Source organism: Poecilia formosa, unplaced genomic scaffold (assembly GCF_000485575.1).
Source record: "Poecilia formosa unplaced genomic scaffold, Poecilia_formosa-5.1.2 Scaffold122, whole genome shotgun sequence".
NCBI classification, from domain to species: Eukaryota; Metazoa; Chordata; class Actinopteri; order Cyprinodontiformes; family Poeciliidae; genus Poecilia; species Poecilia formosa.
The window spans coordinates 669,817-689,900 of record NW_006800061.1 but is presented as its reverse complement, the minus strand read 5'-3'; the positions used below and the strand labels follow the sequence as shown (position 1 = coordinate 689,900).

General features: G+C 40.5%; 1 protein-coding gene across 1 annotated transcript; it reads left to right on the top strand.

Moving 5' to 3' along the window:
- Positions 1–1,272: 1,272 nt before the first annotated feature.
- On the top strand, positions 1,273–19,523 carry rnf217 (ring finger protein 217). The gene is made up of 7 exons (XM_007560991.2): positions 1,273–2,868; positions 10,156–10,377; positions 11,179–11,343; positions 11,706–11,803; positions 11,892–11,995; positions 13,762–13,833; positions 15,038–19,523. The coding sequence occupies exons 1-7, from the start codon at positions 1,864–1,866 to the stop codon at positions 15,124–15,126; spliced, it is 1,755 nt and encodes a 584-aa protein (XP_007561053.1). The 5' UTR covers positions 1,273–1,863; the 3' UTR covers positions 15,127–19,523.
- The last annotated feature ends 561 nt before the right edge of the window (positions 19,524–20,084 follow it).

Genomic DNA, 20,084 nt, shown 5'->3' with positions numbered 1-20,084 from the left:
GAAAGATCTTGTACGGAACAAAAAGACATGCAATACAGGAAGTATAAACTGTAATGTAAAAAGAAACACCTTATTTTCTTTATATTTATCCAAAGTGACTTACAAGGGAGGATCAACAATGCAGCTCATAACAAAAGCTAACAATAAAGTTGGCTGCACATCCCTGCTAGAGTCGGCAGCGATGTACAGTGTATAGGAGCAACCACTGCTATTGTCGCTTTCAAAATGAGGTCTATCAATTTTTCAAAGCATCCTATTTAGCATAAACATAATCTCTTTCATCCAGATTTGCAATCTCGGTATGTGCAGGGGATAATAAGGTGAGTGATTTCAAGAGAAAGTGACAGTGAACCATGAGTGTAAATGCCATACACATAAAGCAAAATCTGCCTGCTCAAGAACATTTAGTTGGCACAGAGTTGAGGAGGAGTCAATGTGATCTTTTCCTGTCAATAACAGCCCTGGACAGTCAAGGTCATCCTGATAAGAAGCCCCATTGTCTCAAGCCAGAAATGTAAACACTAGAGGCTCCCAAGACACTTTTTATGTAACTACACAAGAAATGCTTTTAAACTTAAACTGACTTTGTGTGATGCCAGTGTATCTTGATCAAGCTTGATTTTATTCTAACAGTTTCATAAGCACGTGTTTTTTTTTTATTAAAACACAACTGATTAATATTTTTAAATGGTTAACAGTTTATAAAAAATAATGATTAAACTTTGGGAAAGTAAAGAGCTGAGGTAACCCTGTGACATTTTTTAGTAGAGAAGCACCACTGAAAAATGTGACGCACTACAGTTATGCGTGCAAAGTAACAACATCCCTTATTGTCACGTTGTGCTATGCAAATGCTTTGTCTGTGCTCATGAAGATGTACATATCGCAAACAGCGCATGACACTTCTGAAAGCCTCACAAGGTGGTCAGGCAATCATCAAGTTTAGAGAAGAGAAAAAAGAGAGATGACACCAGTGCAAAAAAGTTATTTAGTCTGTCTTTATAACACACAGCATATTTTACACCCTTCATCCCAATCAGCGTGCAATTTGGGGGGAATATTGTACCTGACAGGAATTGATTTTCTGCAAAATGTGTTTCTCTCAATGTGTGACTCTCAAAAAAAATGTTTTTAGGTTTTCCAGTATGTGGCAAGCAAGACAACTAACAGTCCAGAGCACTCCAATAACTTAATCTTAATAAAACTAAAACACAAACCGTATAAGAATAGGATTAAACAGACATAAATGGTTCATTTCAGACAAATAAGAGCAATTTTTGAAATTTTACATAAAAACCAGGCTAAATAAAGTGAATTGTACACTAATAAGAAACCAAAGGTTAAGATACTTCAAAGAGAAATGGTGAAGTAGACTTTTTTTATTTGCTGTTTTAAGACTTTTATCTACATTTAGCATAGGACGAGGGTCTGTAACTTTTTCAATTCAATGCTGACATTTTTACTCTCACTCCTTAAATGAAATGTGTCCTGAAGAAATGAGAGAGGGCAGAAGAGATTATATGAGGCAAAAAACAAACAAACAATGAAGAACAGAGTTTTAAAATACTAAGGTCAGCTTTTGTACTTTTCCAGGTAACACTGTATCTTCCAGTTATTGTGGAAGGCTTTTACCGAAACTCTTTTTTTTCTCCCTGATCTGATTCGGCTTTACAGTCGACTCTTGGTTGCAGTATCTTCTTTCGCCACTAGGTTTCCCATCGGCCTATCAACACTCTCCTCGGTGCTTACGACAAAATCGGGAAGCAGCGAGCTGCTCGCTTTGTTTTGTTTTGGTAGTAGGAGTTGGAGGACCAGAGGAAGGCCGACAGACAGAGGTCCTCGTGGGGCAGACCTGCTCGCTAAATGGGGAGAGCTAAATCGGGGATGGAAGATGACGAACCGATAGCTGACGCTTGCGAGATGCCGAGCTTTATAAGCAATTTCGAAGAGGGAAGGGGGAAATTGTCCCGCAACCAGCCGACAGGAACTTCCATCACGGACGGCGAAGTTGAGATGCCAGTAGGGGGCCTGAACCGATCTGTCATCCGTTCAAACTCCCGGTTGTCCCTCGACGGAGGCGACGGGAGGACGCGGAAGAGGAGAGGCGAGGGAGAGAGGGATGCGGAGGGCAACAACAACAACAACTGCAACAGCGGAGGAGTCGGAGCAGCAGGGAGGAGGAGAAGGGCGAGCGCTGTGGAGGTTCTGAGGAGGAATTTCGGTGATACCAAGTCGCCCTCTCGCTGTTTTAGTGCAAAAAGTCGGATGCAGAGCGGAGTGGAATATGGAGCCGGCGGAGAAAGTGGTAATAACGACTGTAAGGACGTGGATGGAGCAGAATGTGGTGAGTGTCCAAAGTCGGACGCAGAGACGGGAGGAGCCGGTGGTAAAAACGAGCTGCCTTCAAACGAGTTGACGACTTCAGATGTTACAGGAGTTAAATATTTAAAGGCCAGAGATAAGTGGCACCCTAAAACTGAAGACGACAACAACACTGTGACTTTAAGTGAGTCGTTTAGTGCCAAAGAGCACGTGTACTGTACGGTATACTGCATTGCCAACGACACTCATCGGACAGATGCTGAAATCACGGACCGCTACGACGACGCTGTCACATCTGACGAACCAGAAACAGACTTGGAGACTGTAAAGGTGGCGGACCAGGGCACCGAACCGGTACTGTACACGCTGGATGACCTGGTGGACCCGTTCGGGAACATATCCCACCGCCTGGATGGGGTGCAGGCCGGTGCGGAGAGTCGGATAGAGGATTGCCGGGTGTGCCTGGAGGAGAAACCCATCGCATCCCTGCTCTGCTGCGGGAAGGCCTTGTGTGAGGAGTGTCTGAAAATCTACGTCAGCTCCCTGGTTGGTGGTGTAGCAGTGGCGTTTCTTTCTTGAGCCCATTATTCTGCACCCTGTCATACAGGTTCAGCTCAGTAAATTAAAATGTAATCAGAAACTTAACTCATTTCTCACGGTCAAGTCAAAGAGTACAAGTAATTTGTTGTTCAGGATGACTTATTTATAGGTACAACTTTATTGTCCACCCAAGGTGGAAATTTTCCTTCGGCTCTCCAACCGTAAAATGAAAAACATTCATACAATCACAGTATCATCAATTTGTACATAGAATAAAACACTTTCCTTAAGGAAAACATTTCAAATTAATGTTTTGAAAACAAAACATTAAAAAACGTTATTCTTAAATAACATAGAATATTACACAAGACCACTGAAATAGGATATTTAATACAGAAATAGACAATAATTCAATAATGAGAAGGACTGTTGTCTAGCAGATAGTCACTGACACGCTCCACAAGGAATTAAAGCGGAAAAAGATTAAAGATGCCTTTTCACAGAGCGCTGTATCCTAGCATATTCATAGAAAGTAGAGGGGAAGGAAAAAGTGTGGTCAAAAATGTGTACAAGTATCACAGATATTGTGAAGCAAACCCATTCATGATTTTTTTTGGAGAGTCACAAGTTGTGAACTTCAGCTGGAGTCAGTGTTTTTTTTTTCTTCTTCTTTTTTTATAGCCACTACACAAAGATGTATTCTGGATATGTGCTATTACCGCCTTGGGGTAAAGGCACCCCTGAACAAGTTATACAATCAAAGGTTTTGCCTTGGGTATGGAGAGAAAGTACTGGACTGTTACTTAATGGCCCAAAGTTTTCTTTTCAGATGAAAGCAAATTTTGCATTCCATGTGGAAATGAAGGTCATGGAGTCAGGAGGAACAGTGGAGAGTCACAGAATCTGACATTTTGTTGCATCTTAGTTGCGCCACAGGCTTATCATGTCCATGCTGTGCTGATACAGCAGGTCCTGCACAAGGAGTATGTTTCTTGTGTTTTACAATTATTATTATTTTTTTAATTTTCAGAAGGCTGCTATTTTTGTTTTTAAAATACCAATTTAGACAAGTGGTCTTATGTAATATTGGAATTTTCTGAGAAAAAGTGTTTGGGATTTTCAAAAGCTGTAAAACGGAAACGTCAAAATTTAAACTCTTGAAATACATCAATTTTATTATCGCAGCAATAATTTAATGATATTAGCAGTTTTTGGAACTGCGCATGTCTACGAGTATTTATGTACCAGTACAATTACACAATATTGAATTCATGAGAGTAAGATAAGCTCTTTTTTTTGTCAACTTTAAAGACATACATCATTTTCTCTTATTTTTTAAAGAATAGTAAGAATGCATTCATTTTACTTTTGACAGTATTTTCAGACAGTGTTTCTAGAGTCCATAGTCATTGTAGAATAATTCTGTAATACAGAGCAGCAGGCCTGACTTATCGATGTAACTTCAGGTTCTGTTCTAAACTTCGGATATTTCACTTCCTGCAGACACTGTGGTAATTTATGCAGGAAACCGAATCTGCTCTGGGGCAGGCCAGGTTTCCAGATTAGAGGTCAAGAGCATTAAGCACATCTCTCATCCAGCCAATACGCTGAGAGCAGTGAAAGGTGAAAGAGATGATAATGCAAAAACAAAATTTCCCTTTTTGTTCTCAGAGAGTTATTGGGTCTATAAGCAGAGCTCATAATCATGTAGCTAAAACAGAGACCAGTTCCTCTGAAGTTTGGTACTGTTAGAAGCTAAAGATCAAGAAGTAAGATCAAGGACTTTATACTGTTAAAATTCCTATTTCTGGAAAAATATCTGTATTTATCTAAATGTAAAAGTAGAACATGTCATACTCTTGAAATGGTGGTCATTGTACATCCATCCATTTTCTTTACACCCTTGTGCCTTAGTGGGGTCAGGAGGGGTGCTGGTGCCTATCTGCAGCTAACGTTCCGGGTGAGAGACGGGGTCACCCTGGACAGGTCGCCAGTCTGTCGCAGGGCAACACAGAGACACACAACCATGTACACACTCACACCTAGGGACAATTTAGAGAACCCAATTGACCTGACAGTCATGTTTTTGGACTGTGGGAGGAAAACGGAGTTACAGGGAGAACATGCAAACTCCATGCAGAAAGACCGGGGCCAGGAATCGAACCCAGAACCTTCTTGCTGCAAGGCAACAGCGCGACCAACTGGGCCACTGTGCAGCCCCTGGTCTTTGTACATTTGTATTAAAATCACAAATCACCTATAACACCTTTTATGTGACACTGCAGAAACTGGACTTAGACATTCATCATATCCTCACCAACTCGAACAAATCATTTTTACCTTTAAACATTATTGCACAAATATCACAGTGGCAGTGTGTAAAGTAAACAAAAAAAGAAACATGCAAATACAAGACATTAGACACATTCATGCTTGGATCATTTGACTGCAATATTATTATGTTTTTATTATGTGTATTTGTTAGCTTTTCGTGTTGATTACTTCCTCCATGCTTCGTCCTTTCTTTGCCAGCTAGCTTGGCGATACGTCTGAAAACACAATTTTCTATGTTGGTGTTAGTTAGGGTGGATCTTTGAAGGAAAACCTGAACATGTTGAACCTGCGACGTCGAATAGAAACTATGTTTGATCTATTTTTGAATCTAGCCTCAATTTACGATTATATCTATGCCAATAAAGCATTGAACAACAATGCTGTCCCAATTTGTTTAAAAAATAATAAAGTATCCCTTAAATTAGCACCAAATTAAAGTCTTATTAACAGAGTGACGCACTGGTTGAGCCGTATTGTCCATATCCATATTGGTGTCACGATGGGTTCACCAATCGTGACACCAATAATAAGTAGGGAATAAGTAGGAATAACCCTACTTATTCCCTTGGATAAGTAGGGAAAAGGAGGGTTGCTGTCGCCTATCTCTTAGATACAGTCACTGCTGATAAATATCCAGCAGCTGGTTGATGAGTCTTAGAGCACGTTATTCTTTGTCACGCTTTCATACGCCATATTTAGCATCCCAGAGGCATTTGGGTCCAGCCTCCAGTTCTGGGAAATTCACCAGAAGCTGACCCCACATGTTTAAAATACTTAATGGAATATCTAGATTAAGAGGTCGACCTAAGCTGTTCGGCATTAACTCACAAGCGGAGGACTGTGTTATGAAATGTTAACCAGAAAGTTAGAAGTCAGCACCTGAAGGTCTCTTTGTCTTGTGACAAATACATATTTTGTGAATCTAGGTCAAGGCACCAGAAGAAGCTCAAACAGTTTATATAACAGCCGACTTTGGAAACTGTGGAGCGTGTTCAGATCCTGGTTCCAAATGGTTCGCTTTTCTTCTGAAGTACATCATCTGACGCCGTTAACACTTTACCAAAGCGACAGATGAGGGCCCATCCTCTTCTGGATTACTTCCTAAAGACACGTCTCCTTTGTTGATGCCTGGAATATTTTTGTTGGCACACCAGCAGGGTGTTGCAGTCGGAACCATTTTTCCAGTGATTTAGTGTGATAAATCGAGCATATTAATAACCGATAGGTGAAAATCCACTTCCTCTAATAAGCATTTTGCAGCAGAATAAAAATCTGCTCTTACTTTACACCTCTCTGGATGGATTATTTTTATTCTTTAAGCCTCACCTCTGTCATGAGATGGTATCTTCTAAACACTGTCTGTTATGCAGCATTTATGCAGCTTCTCACATCACTCAGGCCGCATGGAAGTTGCAACCGTTGCTCTAATCTGCTTTAATCTGTTTATGTAAAACTGTTTAATCAGTCATTTGAAGTAGATTTTTGTCTGCTGTTGTGCTACTTTGATAACAGGTTTTGAATAATAGTACAGTCACAGCCAAAGGTGCGCCATCTGATAAGCAAGCCAAACATGAAAATGGTCATAAAAAAAACTTGCCTCGAGGCGGTGTTCTTATTCAGGTGAATGGACTGCAGGCTGATTTTAGCACACAGGCCTGGCATTGAGCGTAGAGAGTAAGTGTTATGTCAGAGAGGGTTGGTGGAGACGAGGTCGTGCTTGTTTGGCTCCAAAACCACGTTTCAACAGTGATTAAAGTTGCAAAATACTTGCTATTGTTTTTTTTTTTTTTAGCCTCTTCGTACCGGTGGAATATTTTTAGAGAATACATATTATTCAGTAATATCACACAACAGATTCCTCATTATCAGTGGTTATATCAAGCAACAATGAAGCCAAATGGAGAGAGAGAGAAGAAAAAAACTATGTGGAAAAACTTGTACCTACTGTCACAACCAGACCCAATTGATCAGATGAATTTGCCATCAACAATTAATCAAATGCAGAAGCTTTAGCATATGCTGCATGGTAACACCGTTTCAAAATGGAAAGACATCTGAATTAACATAAGAGAAGCATTTTTTTACTAACCATTAAAATCAATCAGTTGCATCATTCCCAAAGAATTTGTGGTTTATTATTCTGAAGTTAGATTGATTATTAACTATAGGAAAGCACTTAAGATACCTGTCAGTCTTTTAAAGGCAGACATCCCATTAAATCCATACCAAAACCCAAATAAAGTGGAAAAAAAGCCACTGAAAGGGACATTAAATGTTAAAGTTCATCACAGTGCAATAACAAAGACTGGAGAATACATTCTTGTTCAAGATGAGATAACACTGGCCTTTTCTTGTCCAAAGAATTTTGTTTTCCCTGGTGCAGGCACTTGGGTGCAAAATCCGTAATCACTAACTACATTCACATTTAGAACCAGGATTTGCACATAATATCAAGTTTTTACCTGTTTTTAGCAACTATGAACTCGACTGTGTAATATGCTAAACAAGCCTTCCAACAGACGTGTTGCAGTGGCCCAGTCAAAGTCAAGACCTCACTGTTACAGAAATGCTGTGTCGGAACTAAAGAGAACTAGTCATAAAACAGATACTTGCGAAACTCGATAAACCGAATAAATGTGGGACAAAATTCCTCCTTAATGGAAGTGAGCTGATGAAGTCACGCAGAAAAACAGCAGCTTGAAACTGTGACTGCTAAAGGTTAACGTAAGACCTGCTGAGGTCTAGGAGGAAATCGATTTCCACTCGCAGCTTTTTTGTTCAATACATAACCCTAATGGGGAATATGTTGTGTAAGGTTGGGGTTGGATTTGGCTGAAAATAACTCATCTCCATTCTTGTGTGAAACGAGAGGCTACAAGAGGGGTCACCGTGGGTTAAATGTAAATTTTATTTAACATTGGATCGTGCGGAGCCCTGTTGGAAGTCGCACAATAAAATAAATGCCCTTCCAGGAATCAAAATCCATTTCAGGAGTCAAACCGGATCTTATCGATATTTCTGGTTGCAGCATATTATGTTGACCTAGTTTGTTTCACACCGTTGATGCAAAAATACTTAGCACCCGAACACATTCGGCCTCGTGTCACGCTGTCCACACAATAATGAGGCGCGTGTTTGTGAGAAGAAACCCGTCGAACCAGTCCCACCAGGCAGTGCCCTGTTGTATTTGAAAACAAACGACGCGGCTTTCAGGCCTGCAAGGATAGAGGTTCGTAGTCAGTAAATGGTGCTTATTATCTGCATGAGCTTGTGTGTGTGTGTGTGTGTGTGTGTGTGTGTGTACTTATGCACAGGTTCCAAAGCAAACATTTGGCATGGCTCCATAAAAGGGTGCAGATATTTTCCGAGAACCACAGTCTCCAGGGGGCTTGATGGACAAAGTGTAAGAAGCCAGGCAGGTTGATAGAAAAGAATATCATTCACAAAAGAAAGAATGGATATAGGAATGATTAGATCCTCTAAGATGGCTAAAAGGTTGCAGGGCAGTAAGTGATAAAGGACTGATGAAGACCTGATTCCCCTACTTTTGATCTTCACTGTTGGATCATAGGGTAAGATTACTGTGCCTTGCTAATAATATCAGGTTTGGTAAGTAGATTTGCAGTGGTACCATGCTTTTTCAATTTTTGGAAGATGGGATGTCAGGATAATCTTTAAGATTTTCGTTTGAAAAATTGATCTGGTGTGTTTTTTTGGTTCTAATGATGCCGTTTGTCCACCAGAGTTCTGTAAGGGTGCATTCACACCAGTCCTGTTTAGTTCTAGGTTGATTGCCTAGAAAATCTCTTTTGTTTGGGGATGTGTTAATGCGCAATTAAACTCTAATTTGGACCCAAAAAAGAAAAACTCTGGTCTGACTACAAACCTAGGTCTCAGTGCGATTAAAGTGAACTCAGTCGCTGTACGAATGCACGTTTGAATGCCAAGCGGGTGAAGACCACTCCAGAAACAGGAAGTGGACTATAGCAAAGGGCATTCTGGGTAAAAACAACCAAAACAAACATGAGTCTTAGCTCTAAGAAGAGAAATGGTTTGTGGTCTTCTACCAGCGTCTCATGAGAAATCCTACCATTGACATCTCACGCTTCTCTATTTTTGCTTAGATTTCATGAAGAAGGAAATTGTGCTCTTCTTCTGAGGTTCTTGTGTTGTTTTCTTCAGTAGTTCTTGATGCGGTGCCACTGCAGGTGAGGGAGGTGAACAGGTTTTTCAAAGAGTTTGGTGTGAAAGCGAACCGCACCAGCTGAAAACGTAACAAATGTTGCAACTTTGGTCACCAATCGAACTGCAGCTATCGGACTATCAGATGTGGAAACACCTAAGAAACCTCTGAGGCCTTCACAGAACAATTACACACAGTCGGATTAATAATTAGGCAATCTCCGTAAATTATTTTCTGTATTCAGTTTTAGATCTAGATTTTTTTTGGAGGGGGGTCTCATAATACAAAAGTACACAAGTATGGCGAAGTTATGCCTCAAACTCCACTTGGTGCTGATAATCTTATGAAAAAAGTTTTTTAAAAAGTGAAACATTTCAAATGGTATAGTTTTTCATACCTGTGTCTGTCTAACTATAATATTTATCAACTGTAGTGCATTAAATTATTAACAACATTCCAATAGATTTTGTAGTAAAGCACACTAAAAACATCAAACTTCTCACATTTGTGTGTTTTTATCCTCCACGCTGTTTCATTCACCGTGCCACTTACCCACTTTGCACTCCTTCTATTCTGGGGTAAATTAGTCACTAGGTTTTGTGAATTTCTTTACCATGTCGAAGCTTCCTGGTCAGACAACCCCACAGTGGCCAAACCCTCACACTCATACACTGATGAACAGCTGATGCTGCAGAAAAGAACATAGACGTGTTTCTTCTCATTGAAATTTGCAGCTCAGATTTATTTATTTTTTATCATTATTTTATTTATTACAGGTGAAGGAGGGCAATGTTGTCATCAGCTGTCCAATCACGGAGTGTACCGGCACCCTGGAGGAGGGATTAATAATTTCCCACTTGAGCAGGGAAGAGGTGGTGAAGTACCGCTACTTTTTGCAGATGAGTCAGCTGGACTCGAGCACAAAGCCCTGTCCCCAGTGCAGCCACTTCACGTCTCTGAAGGAAAGCAGCACAAACCGCAACGACCACAAGTACAAGGTAAGATTGCACGCTCGGATTGACTGTTTAGTAGGGGGGAAAAAAAACAAGCGAGAAGGTATGGCTGCGTTCAGGGACCTGTGCGGCAGGCTTTTGTCGTTTATCATTTCTAACAGTCACCAGGAAATGACTCCGGTGAATCTAATTGTGTTTCTGTCCACATCAGGCATTAACATACATTGACAGGTCTGCTTTTCCGGTCTAATTGCCAGTTAGCTTGCATTTCCACCTGCCTCCAGTGGCCACTTGTTGTCACTTGTGTGCTGCATGTGATCAACAAACAGGAGATCAGTGCATGTAATATATGGTTTCATTCTGATATCTTAGCAAGCAAGGTGGCAAAACCCAGAAATCTCTTTCTTGAGGATGCTAAAACGTTCTATGGACGAGGTGATGCGTAGTTGGGGAGTTTCAGATCTGCAATGTGATCTCCACCCAGTGGGACTTGACTATCCGGATTAGCTCCCTTCAATTACCCTCCATTAACCAATGCAAAGGAGCAGCAACTCCCATGTGACGACTTCATCTCTAAGCCCAAGACCAAATACCCTACAGGGAAAGTTAATTGTTTCTGCTTGTGTCCGATCTTTGCTCTGCCATTTAATGATCAATATATCAACACTAACAGTGAGGCCTGGGATGTCGAATAATGAAAGAAACTATAAACACCCATCTCTAGGTGGATCATAATTATAATGTGCTTGGTTGTTTTCAATGAATTCTCTTCTGTTCTCGTAATCCCTTTCAGTGCAACCATTGCTCTCTTTAAAATTGTTTCATCTTCCTGCTTTCCTGCCATAGATACAGTGCATCAGCTGCCAGTTTGTGTGGTGTTTTAAATGCCACGCGCCCTGGCACGATGGAATCAAGTGTCGCGACTACATCCAAGGGGACAAGCTGCTGCGAACCTGGGCGAGCGTCATCGAGCACGGGCAGAGGAACGCCCAGAAGTGTCCACGGTGCAAGGTAGGAGCTCGGAGCAGTGTTTTGGGTTGTAGATCTCATGGCGATTTGCATTGTAGGCCGGGTCCGGTTTGCTGCGTCGGTCGGGAAGCTGATTGATGAAAGACGGGAGCGATATAGAAACCTGAATCATTAAAGGTTTGGAAGCATGAAAACTGGGAAGGGATGATGGATGAACAGCTGGTGGGAGGGAGCACATGTGGAACAGATGAGTAACGATGCACACGCGGCACTCCTAAGTTGAAAATCGGATTCTGCTGCATTAGAGTTGTGGTACTATCTGTACTGCATCTTGTCTCTCTTGATTCAAATTTGGTTAACGAGCCTTTTTTTTCCTTTTTTCTTTATTCGTCTCTTCTCTTTAGATCCACATCCAGCGAACAGAGGGCTGTGATCACATGGCCTGTTCCCAGTGTGGCACTAACTTCTGTTACCGCTGTGGAGAGCGTTACCGAAGCCTCAGGTTCCATTCTCTCTGCCGCTTTTCACTCTGGCTGCTCCCTTTGTCCTTTATCCCCTTTCTGAGTCCATCTTTCACGATCTTGCGACAGATTCTTCGGGGACCACAATTCCAACCTCAGTGTGTTTGGCTGCAAGTATCGTTTCTTCCCTGACAGGCCCCATGTCAGGCGACTCCTTAGAGGCTCTGTCTTTGGTGAGTATTTATTCTGCTATTTTAAACTCTTTGTTGCTCTTGTCAACTACAACTGCAAAAATAGTTTATTGAAACTTTTCTCAGGTCATGCACCATAATAAACCCACTCCTTTTTACCCAGTCAAATCAGGAGAGGGCTATAATCATAAAAAAAAAAATAAAAAAAAATACTCAGAGTTCCAGCCCCTATATTTACATAGACAAAACAAAGGGACACATAGCACTTTTTTTTATTCATGTTTAAGTTTTTTTTTACATTTAATCTTTGTTTGGTATTTCATAGAATTGCATTTTTAAACTGTATAATAAGTGATACTTTTTAGTTATGGCTCCACAAGTCTCTCACAGCAGTTTGCAGGAATTTTGTCTCATTCTTTGTGACAGAATTAGAGTAACTGAGTCAGGTTAGGAAGCTCCCTTGAATTGAATTATATTTATTTTGGTACAGACAGGTGTTACATTTTAACAAATGCCATACACTTTACCGCTAAGTGAAAAGTTAGCGCCACTTACCGTAAAAGGTGATTCATGAACATCATCTCGGCTTACTCTGAAGTGCTACACCAACTTGATTTTTAGCAGAAGCTAACGCTAAACGCTAAATTCAACTATATTGATACTCACCATGTGACAGCATACTTTATCACCCTCAACAGGTTCAAATTGTTACTGCACACCCACCTATGTGGTTTGCACTTTAGGAAGTGATTATTTGGAACTGATGTTTTTCTCATTGTTTCAGTTCTGTGGTTGAATATTGCTAACGTTAACTTTGTAGCTGATTTTGCGTAATTGACCTCTGTAGGGCATCGGTTGAAAAGGTTCAACCAACAGTGGGGGAAAAAAACAACTTTTAAAAGTAACAGTCCCATAATTGTTTTACTTCTTTGATTAAAGTTAAATGTTTCTCCTTAGCTCAACGTCAGCAAGCAGTTAAACAAACTGTTGAATTAGCATGTCTTTGCTCAAGTTGATCAAGGCCGATTCTAATCACCAGTCCTGCAATCTGTTCGTTCTTACTGCCTATAATTAGCAGAAAATATAGAACATTATGTTGTATTTTCTTTAAAATACACAAACTTATGTCTGACAACCTTGCGACATAGTAGATAGGATAAAACGTGTCTGTAACAATATTCTTTAAGTAAAGCCAAAGTTTTAGCAGCATAGAGTACGTCTACCTTACTTTAACGGTATGTTCGCCCAGAGACATTTTTTCATACTTAACACAACTTTGTCTTAATCTATTAGATTTAGCACAATAGTTATAAGTATGCAAATGTATATCAAACATATCAGATCAGAACTTTGCCAATATTGACTTAAACATCACTTTAAACCTTGAATCATTTTACTTGCTTTTTGTGGCTTGTCTTGCCAGTTTTTAATGAAAACACTGTGACATTTCGCCTTAAAGTTCTCAGATAAAACTTGCGTTCCTCACTGCACCACCCGCATAGCGTTCTGTCCTGAACCAGAGGAGATCTCGCATGATTCTGTCTTAGTTATGATAATTAACAGTTATCAGATCTTTGAAGCAGTGAGACTCGGAGAAGCTGGAATCCTGACACGATTTCCTTGACACTCGCCATAAAAAAAAAAAAAAAAAAAAGCACAGTTATCTCAGCGGGTGGCCGCCAGTTTTTACCCCACAGCAGGAGTCATTTGCACATTGCCGCTCCGATTTTGGATTTAATGAGAAGGCAGAGCCGATCGTTGGCTGTTGCAGTAACCGTTCTTCCTTTCTCCTTCTTCTCTCTTTGCAGCTGCTAAGTCGCTGTTAGCGCCGCTGGTCTTCGTGCTGATGATAGTAGTCGGAGCTCTCGCTCTGGTGATAGGTAAACGCAGCTGCACACATGAACACACATGCACCGGCCAAACACGTCCTCGCTAAATGCCTCATGTGAATAAGAGAAGCGGAACGCTTTCTTAGCGCAGCAGCAAAGCAGCTGCTCTGCACAGACGAGGCTGGAGTCGTAGATTCAAACCGCGACTGGCCTCTGATGATGATGATTTCCTTGGGTTGCATTCACGTCATCGTCGTCAGCGGTGACGCTGACTCATTCGTCGGGGTGCACTGGGACCCATCGGTGCTTCAGCCCAACTGTATCTTCATATTCCTATATATGGTGCAGCTGGGAAAGTATTTGCACCAATTATATCACACAGAAAATTAATACATAAGCAGTCCCAAAAATTATGATTTGATTTATTATAAACAACTTTTAACTTTGCTAAGCTATCCAAACCAACCTGGTGTTGTGAGGTCACTTAAAAGGACCTGCCTGACAACATGAAAATCTCAAAAAGCAACATATCATGGCACACCAGAATTCAAGAGCAGATTCCCAGTCAGTCAGGAAAGGGCGACAAAACTGTTCCCGAGGTTTTGAAACTCAGAAGTAGATCCATTATCCACAAATGGAGAAGACGTAGAACGTCGGTAAACCGTCCCAGGAGTGGCCCAGCCTGCAAAAATGACTCCCAGAGCGCATCGATAACTCGTCCAGGAGGTCACAAAAGAACCCAGAGCAACGCCCGACCTCACTTTCCTCGGTTTAGGTCATTGTTCATGATCCAGCAGTAAGAAAGAGCGATGGGGCAAAATGGCTTAAATTTGCTGGAAACATCTAGATCATCCCCAAGACTTGAGGAAATATTTCCCGTCAACTCACGGGACAAAAGTGCGTCCTGTTAAAAACCAAACTAAACTAAAACAGCATTTCAGAAGACGAAAATCAAACAGAAAGTCGAACATGGAGGTGGCAGTTCGACGGTACGCACCATAAAATCCAGAAGGAGGAGACTGTCCAGCCATCAGTTTGTGACCCAAATCTCAAACCCCCCTTAGGTTATGCAGCCGTTTTCGGGTTTTTTTTTTTTCTTAATTAAGTAAAAAAAAAAATAATTGAAAAACTATCTTTTGCATTTCATCAGTTTGATGGTAAAAACAGAAGAAATCTTTTAGTAGGCAAATGCTTTTTCACGCCACTGCATGTCTCTACTAATTGGAAAATGCCGATTCTCTCCTGTTCTCCGCAGGTTTGTTTGTTTTCCCCGTCTACTACTTTTGTAAAAAGAGGAAGAAGGAGCAGGAGCAGCAAACCCGAGGCTCCGGGCGCTGGATCTAGCCCCCTCCTTTTCGAGGAAAAGGCCGACACCCACATCTCCTCAGGGACGGACGCGCCAGCCTGAGACACGAGAAAACTCAGAGGAAGGATCAGACTTCACAAAACAAACATGGGCTGCTGGAGTGGTACTTTCTTGGAGCGGAGCGAGCCCTTGACAATTGCACACCAACACATGGAGTTTATTTATATTGCATGAGACCGCTGTTGAAGTATGAAGGCTGGATGTCGAAGCAGAAGAGCAACCCAAATCTATTTGGACTGAATTTTGAGGCAACAAGAGCACCGTCGCATAGTAAAAGAAAAGAATCGTGGTCAGTTTATAGCACACGCTCTCCACGTTTGTATTTATTATTATTGTTATTGTTTTGCCTCAGATTTAATGACAAATAACACAATCCAAATCAAAAAATGAAGTTTTTTTATGATTGAAGGAGGCTCAGAGAGTGCTGGATAAACAAACTTTCCATATACTCTTCCTGGGGATAAATGCCATAATTAATTCTTGGCTTTGAAAACACATTTGCACAGTTCTCAGGTTGTCAAGCAGCCCAACTACTGGCTTAATTCTGGCCCTTTTTTTTTTTTTTGAATATCAGAAAAAGGTTTTATAATCAGATGAGGCAGAGACTGAGCTTGTCTGGTCTTAATTACAAGAAGTGTCTTTGGAGGATTCAGGACGAGGCTTTTAAACCTCTGGGCTGGTAAAGGAACAATTATTAAAGGCCTACAGTTAAATACGTCATGCAGGTCAGCGATGATTGTATATAAGCGTCTGACCAGAGCCGTCGGAGAGCAGCAGAGACGTGACAGACAAATTATTCTCAACGCGTTTCGCTAATCTAGTCAGGAACGAAAAGTTTTCACTGCGATTTGAGTCTCACACGGAGGAAGATGCTGTGAAGAGAAGTCTAGCGATGCATGAGATAAATTTGGATCCTAACTTCTCACCATAAGGTCTGCAAACCTGTCAGGTGTGTGCGCCCAGTTCTAGAAATTCAGGTTGAGTCCTAATGAAAACGCGGCAACCCCTTCCACCTGGTTTGTGTTCTGACGCCCCGTCTGTCTTTCCATCCCTGCTTTTGGCTCTGATACCAGACGTCATCCCTGCTCCGCCTGCTTTCTGTGTCATCAAAAAACAACTACAGAAAAAAAGAAAAAAGGTGGCTGTGCCAAAGCAAAATGCTGAATGTGGTGCAACATTACAATTGATCTGGTCGCTGCGTTGTTTTGTTATCTTTTCGGGTTTAGCGGGTTTTGTACTGTTGCTCTCCCGCTGTTGCATTCATTGCTGTCTGAAGCTTTTTCACATTTTCTCATGTTGCTAAATGTTAATGAGAGGAAAAATGATAGATGGTTATAGTTTAACAAAAGTGCATAAAAAGTGTGGCATGCATTTAAAGTCTGCTTTATCAATCTGTGGTACAGTTGTACCACAGATTGTCTTCAGTCAGAGGCTTCTTCAGATCTGCTGTAACACAGAGTGCTTCAAAAGATCCTTCCTGCCCACAGCCATCATCATCTGCAGTAAATCTCTGGAGAAACATAGATATGAGTCACAACATTCATTTTCCTTTTGAAATTAATTATTTTATTAATATTAATTGACACTGTATTTTACTTATTGGTATCAGGCTGAATGGGCTAAAGGCAAACGTCTGCCACTTTTTTCAGATTTTCTTTTATATATTGTTGACTTCTTAGCTCAAACTCAGCTACCGGATGCTTGCTGCGGGTCTGTCCCGTGAAATAAAAAATAAAATGGCTTGACAAAATGTGAAAAAGTTCAATGGTTCTGTAGTTGTAGTTGTACCTCCTGGGGTGACGAACTTAAAGGTCGAAATATCAGTTTAGCGCAGATGAAAAAGTGCAGAGAACGATTAAAAAAAATAAATAAATACTGTCCTTTATATTTATCTTGTGCAGCCTGGTTTAGTGCTTTATCAATGAGTTCAACAGGGTTTTGTGTAGAGTTATTATTTCTAAGATAGTCAGGTTTCATAGTGTAAAAGGTGTGATCCAGAAGGACTGGTTCTTTTTATGAACCTGAAATATTTTTTTTAACTTTGAAGGAAGAATGTAAGAAGAAAGAATCAATTTTAAAAGGTCATCTGACGGTCTCTTATCGCAGGCTTCTCTCTGAATTTTAAGTAAGTTTTATTTAAACAACAAAAAAGAAAGGCTAACCATCTTTATGCCCCTGAGCTTTAGGTTTCTATGAACAACAAATTTAGAGTCATTCAGGCAAATCCTTTCAACGATCTGCTTTTGTTTCCCTGCTCTCTCGCGTGGAATTCACTAAAGAAAGCTGAAAATTGATGGCCAAGTTGTGTCGCTGCTCCTGTAAAATCTGTCAGTGTTTTAGCACTGAATCTACACTCGAGAAGGATTAATGACATCAATTTAAGTAGAAAAGGCAGGATTTATCTTTGTGTTTGTCAAACACTTGTCTGTAAAAAAAAAAAAAAAAAACATAAAAATCTATTAGTTGAGCTTTAACCCAGGGGACATGACACGTTTTCTACATCTGGGGGTGTTAAGAAGTGTCAAATAAAGTTACACTGTAATAACAGAGTTCACAACGTACACTCTTCATTATATCCCTGCACGATGCTTTCTGTAGTTTTCAGTAGTCCTATATAGGTTTGGGTTGAATCCTCTCTCAGGGAGTTTGTTTTGTGTTCACTGGACCCAGATCCCAACCCGGACATTAGCTGTGCCAAAGAAATTGCTGAACAGCGCCGTGGACCCTGAATGCTTCCTGGTACACTTGCCAGCTGCTGCCGCGCTTTACATATTGGATTCCAGGAAACACAGTGCACTACGGCTTCAAAAGGAGATCAGAGTTGTGTTTTGGCGTTGCCAACGCTGACTCTCTCTCTCTCCCAGCCTGACTCAGCTGGATTGTGAACTCTTTGGTGGGGATCAGAGGGATGAAATCCACGATTGAAAAGCAGAACAATCAAAACGGGCACATGTGTTCGCAAGACAGAAATTGGAAACCGTACGACCCTCATTCCCACGTATCTTAACAATCGTACTGCTCCACTTAGTTCTGCACTGTCATGTTTAACAGCTGCTTTTTAAAGGTGTTATTTATGAATGAACGTGTGCATCTAAAACTGTCCCCCATCAGATAAACGTTATTGTAATTTTCTAGATTCTTTCTGCAGTCAATGACATTGTTTTTTTTGTTTTGTTTTGTTTTTTCAGTGCCATTCTACCATTAGGTTGTCCTTTACAGCGCCTTACAAAAATTCCCGTACCAAATTTTTTACAATGTATTTTATTGGGAATTCATGTGAAGACGTCTTCATAAAATCTTAAATGAAGTACACAAAGGTATAGAGATATGAGAAAAAAAAGTTTGAGAGGTATAAAAACAACGTATTTGGACGTTCCCCACCTCTGAAATTATAATTGTGCTAACTTAGCTCGCTGCCAGAAAGTTAACTGTTAAAATCGACGTGAAATTTGAGGAACAAAACCTGCTTCCTTGGATAATATTTTTCTATGTGATTGATATTGCATTTTATGATAAAGTTTTTCCTTTGTTTTTGTCGTAGTTGATTCAAATTAATCAGGTTATGGCATAGCAGGGCTGTGGTAGCTGCCTGCTTAGATGTATATATATTTTCCCAGTAAAGATACAATGTCTGGCATAAACGGTGCCGTCGTCACGGCTGGAGATCAGATTGTGTTTTAGAGAGTTGCAGAATGTATCACACCCTGGCCTTTTATTTTGTATTTATTATATTAAGCCTTCGTCCTCAACAAATTAATATAGTCATGCATGAAAAGATGCTAAAAAAAATTTCTGTGAAACGTCTTTGAGATGCATTTGGAATCTTGTAGCTGACTGCTCAGCAAACAAAGGCAATAAGTTTAGGTGTGACGTCCCAAAACCACAATCCGGCGTGTAGCCTACATCCAAAACCTGCCTGTAAATTTGCACGTTTAACAGTCACTTTAGTTTGGCTCATGTTTTCCTAACTCGCACTTTGAGCCCTGCCTCAAACATTAGATGGTCTGTGAAGGAGGAAGTGTTGCAGAAATACCTGCTGGCTTTCAAGTTTCAGTTAATTAAATGTCTGCATATGGAGCTGCAAGACCTTAGAAGATGTTGACTGCTAAACCAGTGAATTTGGATTGATCAGTAATCTCAGGATGGGATTTCACCTCTTGGACATGCAAATCTGTTGGAACAATAGCAGTGTGTTTCTATGTATATGTCACTGTTTTTTCCAGGTATCTCTTTACAAAGACATGTTAAAGATAACTCCCCCCCAAATGCTGCCACTGTCAAAGATTATCTGCTGATATTACTGTTGCTAACTTAGCAAAGGCACAAACACTCTTTTATGAAAGAATCTGAAGGACAATAAACAAAATGCCAAATGTGGCTGTGGACTTTTTTTTTCTTTTTTTCGTTTTGATTCACAAGGCTTTAATATCTCTCCGGTCACAGTTGTGGTTGCATTTTTACGCCAGTAGGGGTCATAATTGTACCTTTTTTTTTTTACTGAGCTCTGCAACTACCGTTAGTTTGAAAATGCACAAACAATGTATATTTTTAATTAAGCTAGAGGATTACTTACGTGTAATTGGTGTAACTGAGAAAGAAGGAAGTAAATTTGTAAATCTTTTAAAATAAGCAAATTGAGTTTGTAGGCTAGCTAGACGTTGGATTCTTTATCGATGCTTTTGAGTCTTTGTGCAGCAGCTGTTTTAGCTGTTGATGTGATGTGGCGCAGACTTTTCATTGCCAAAAAGGTTTACATAAATGGTAAAGGTAAAAGTAGCGTAAATGGGAAATATGGAGTTTTCCACACACAAAAACAAGTGCTATACAAGAGGAAGCCATGTTACTGAATGGTTATGTTATAATGTTTTTTCCAGTCTATTCTTGAGTTGAAGTCTCCTGTATGGCAGTTTCTTGTAGTATATAATCTAAGTAGGCT

Bases quoted from the DNA above. Each gene is read 5' to 3' on its own strand.
- rnf217 (XM_007560991.2), top strand. From the start codon at position 1,864: ATGGGGAGAGCTAAATCGGGGATGGAAGATGACGAACCGATAGCTGAC. The intron at 11,804-11,891 runs GTTCCATTCTCT...ATCTTGCGACAG, and splicing joins GAGCGTTACCGAAGCCTCAG to ATTCTTCGGGGACCACAATT. The intron at 11,996-13,761 runs GTGAGTATTTAT...CTCTCTTTGCAG, and splicing joins CCTTAGAGGCTCTGTCTTTG to CTGCTAAGTCGCTGTTAGCG.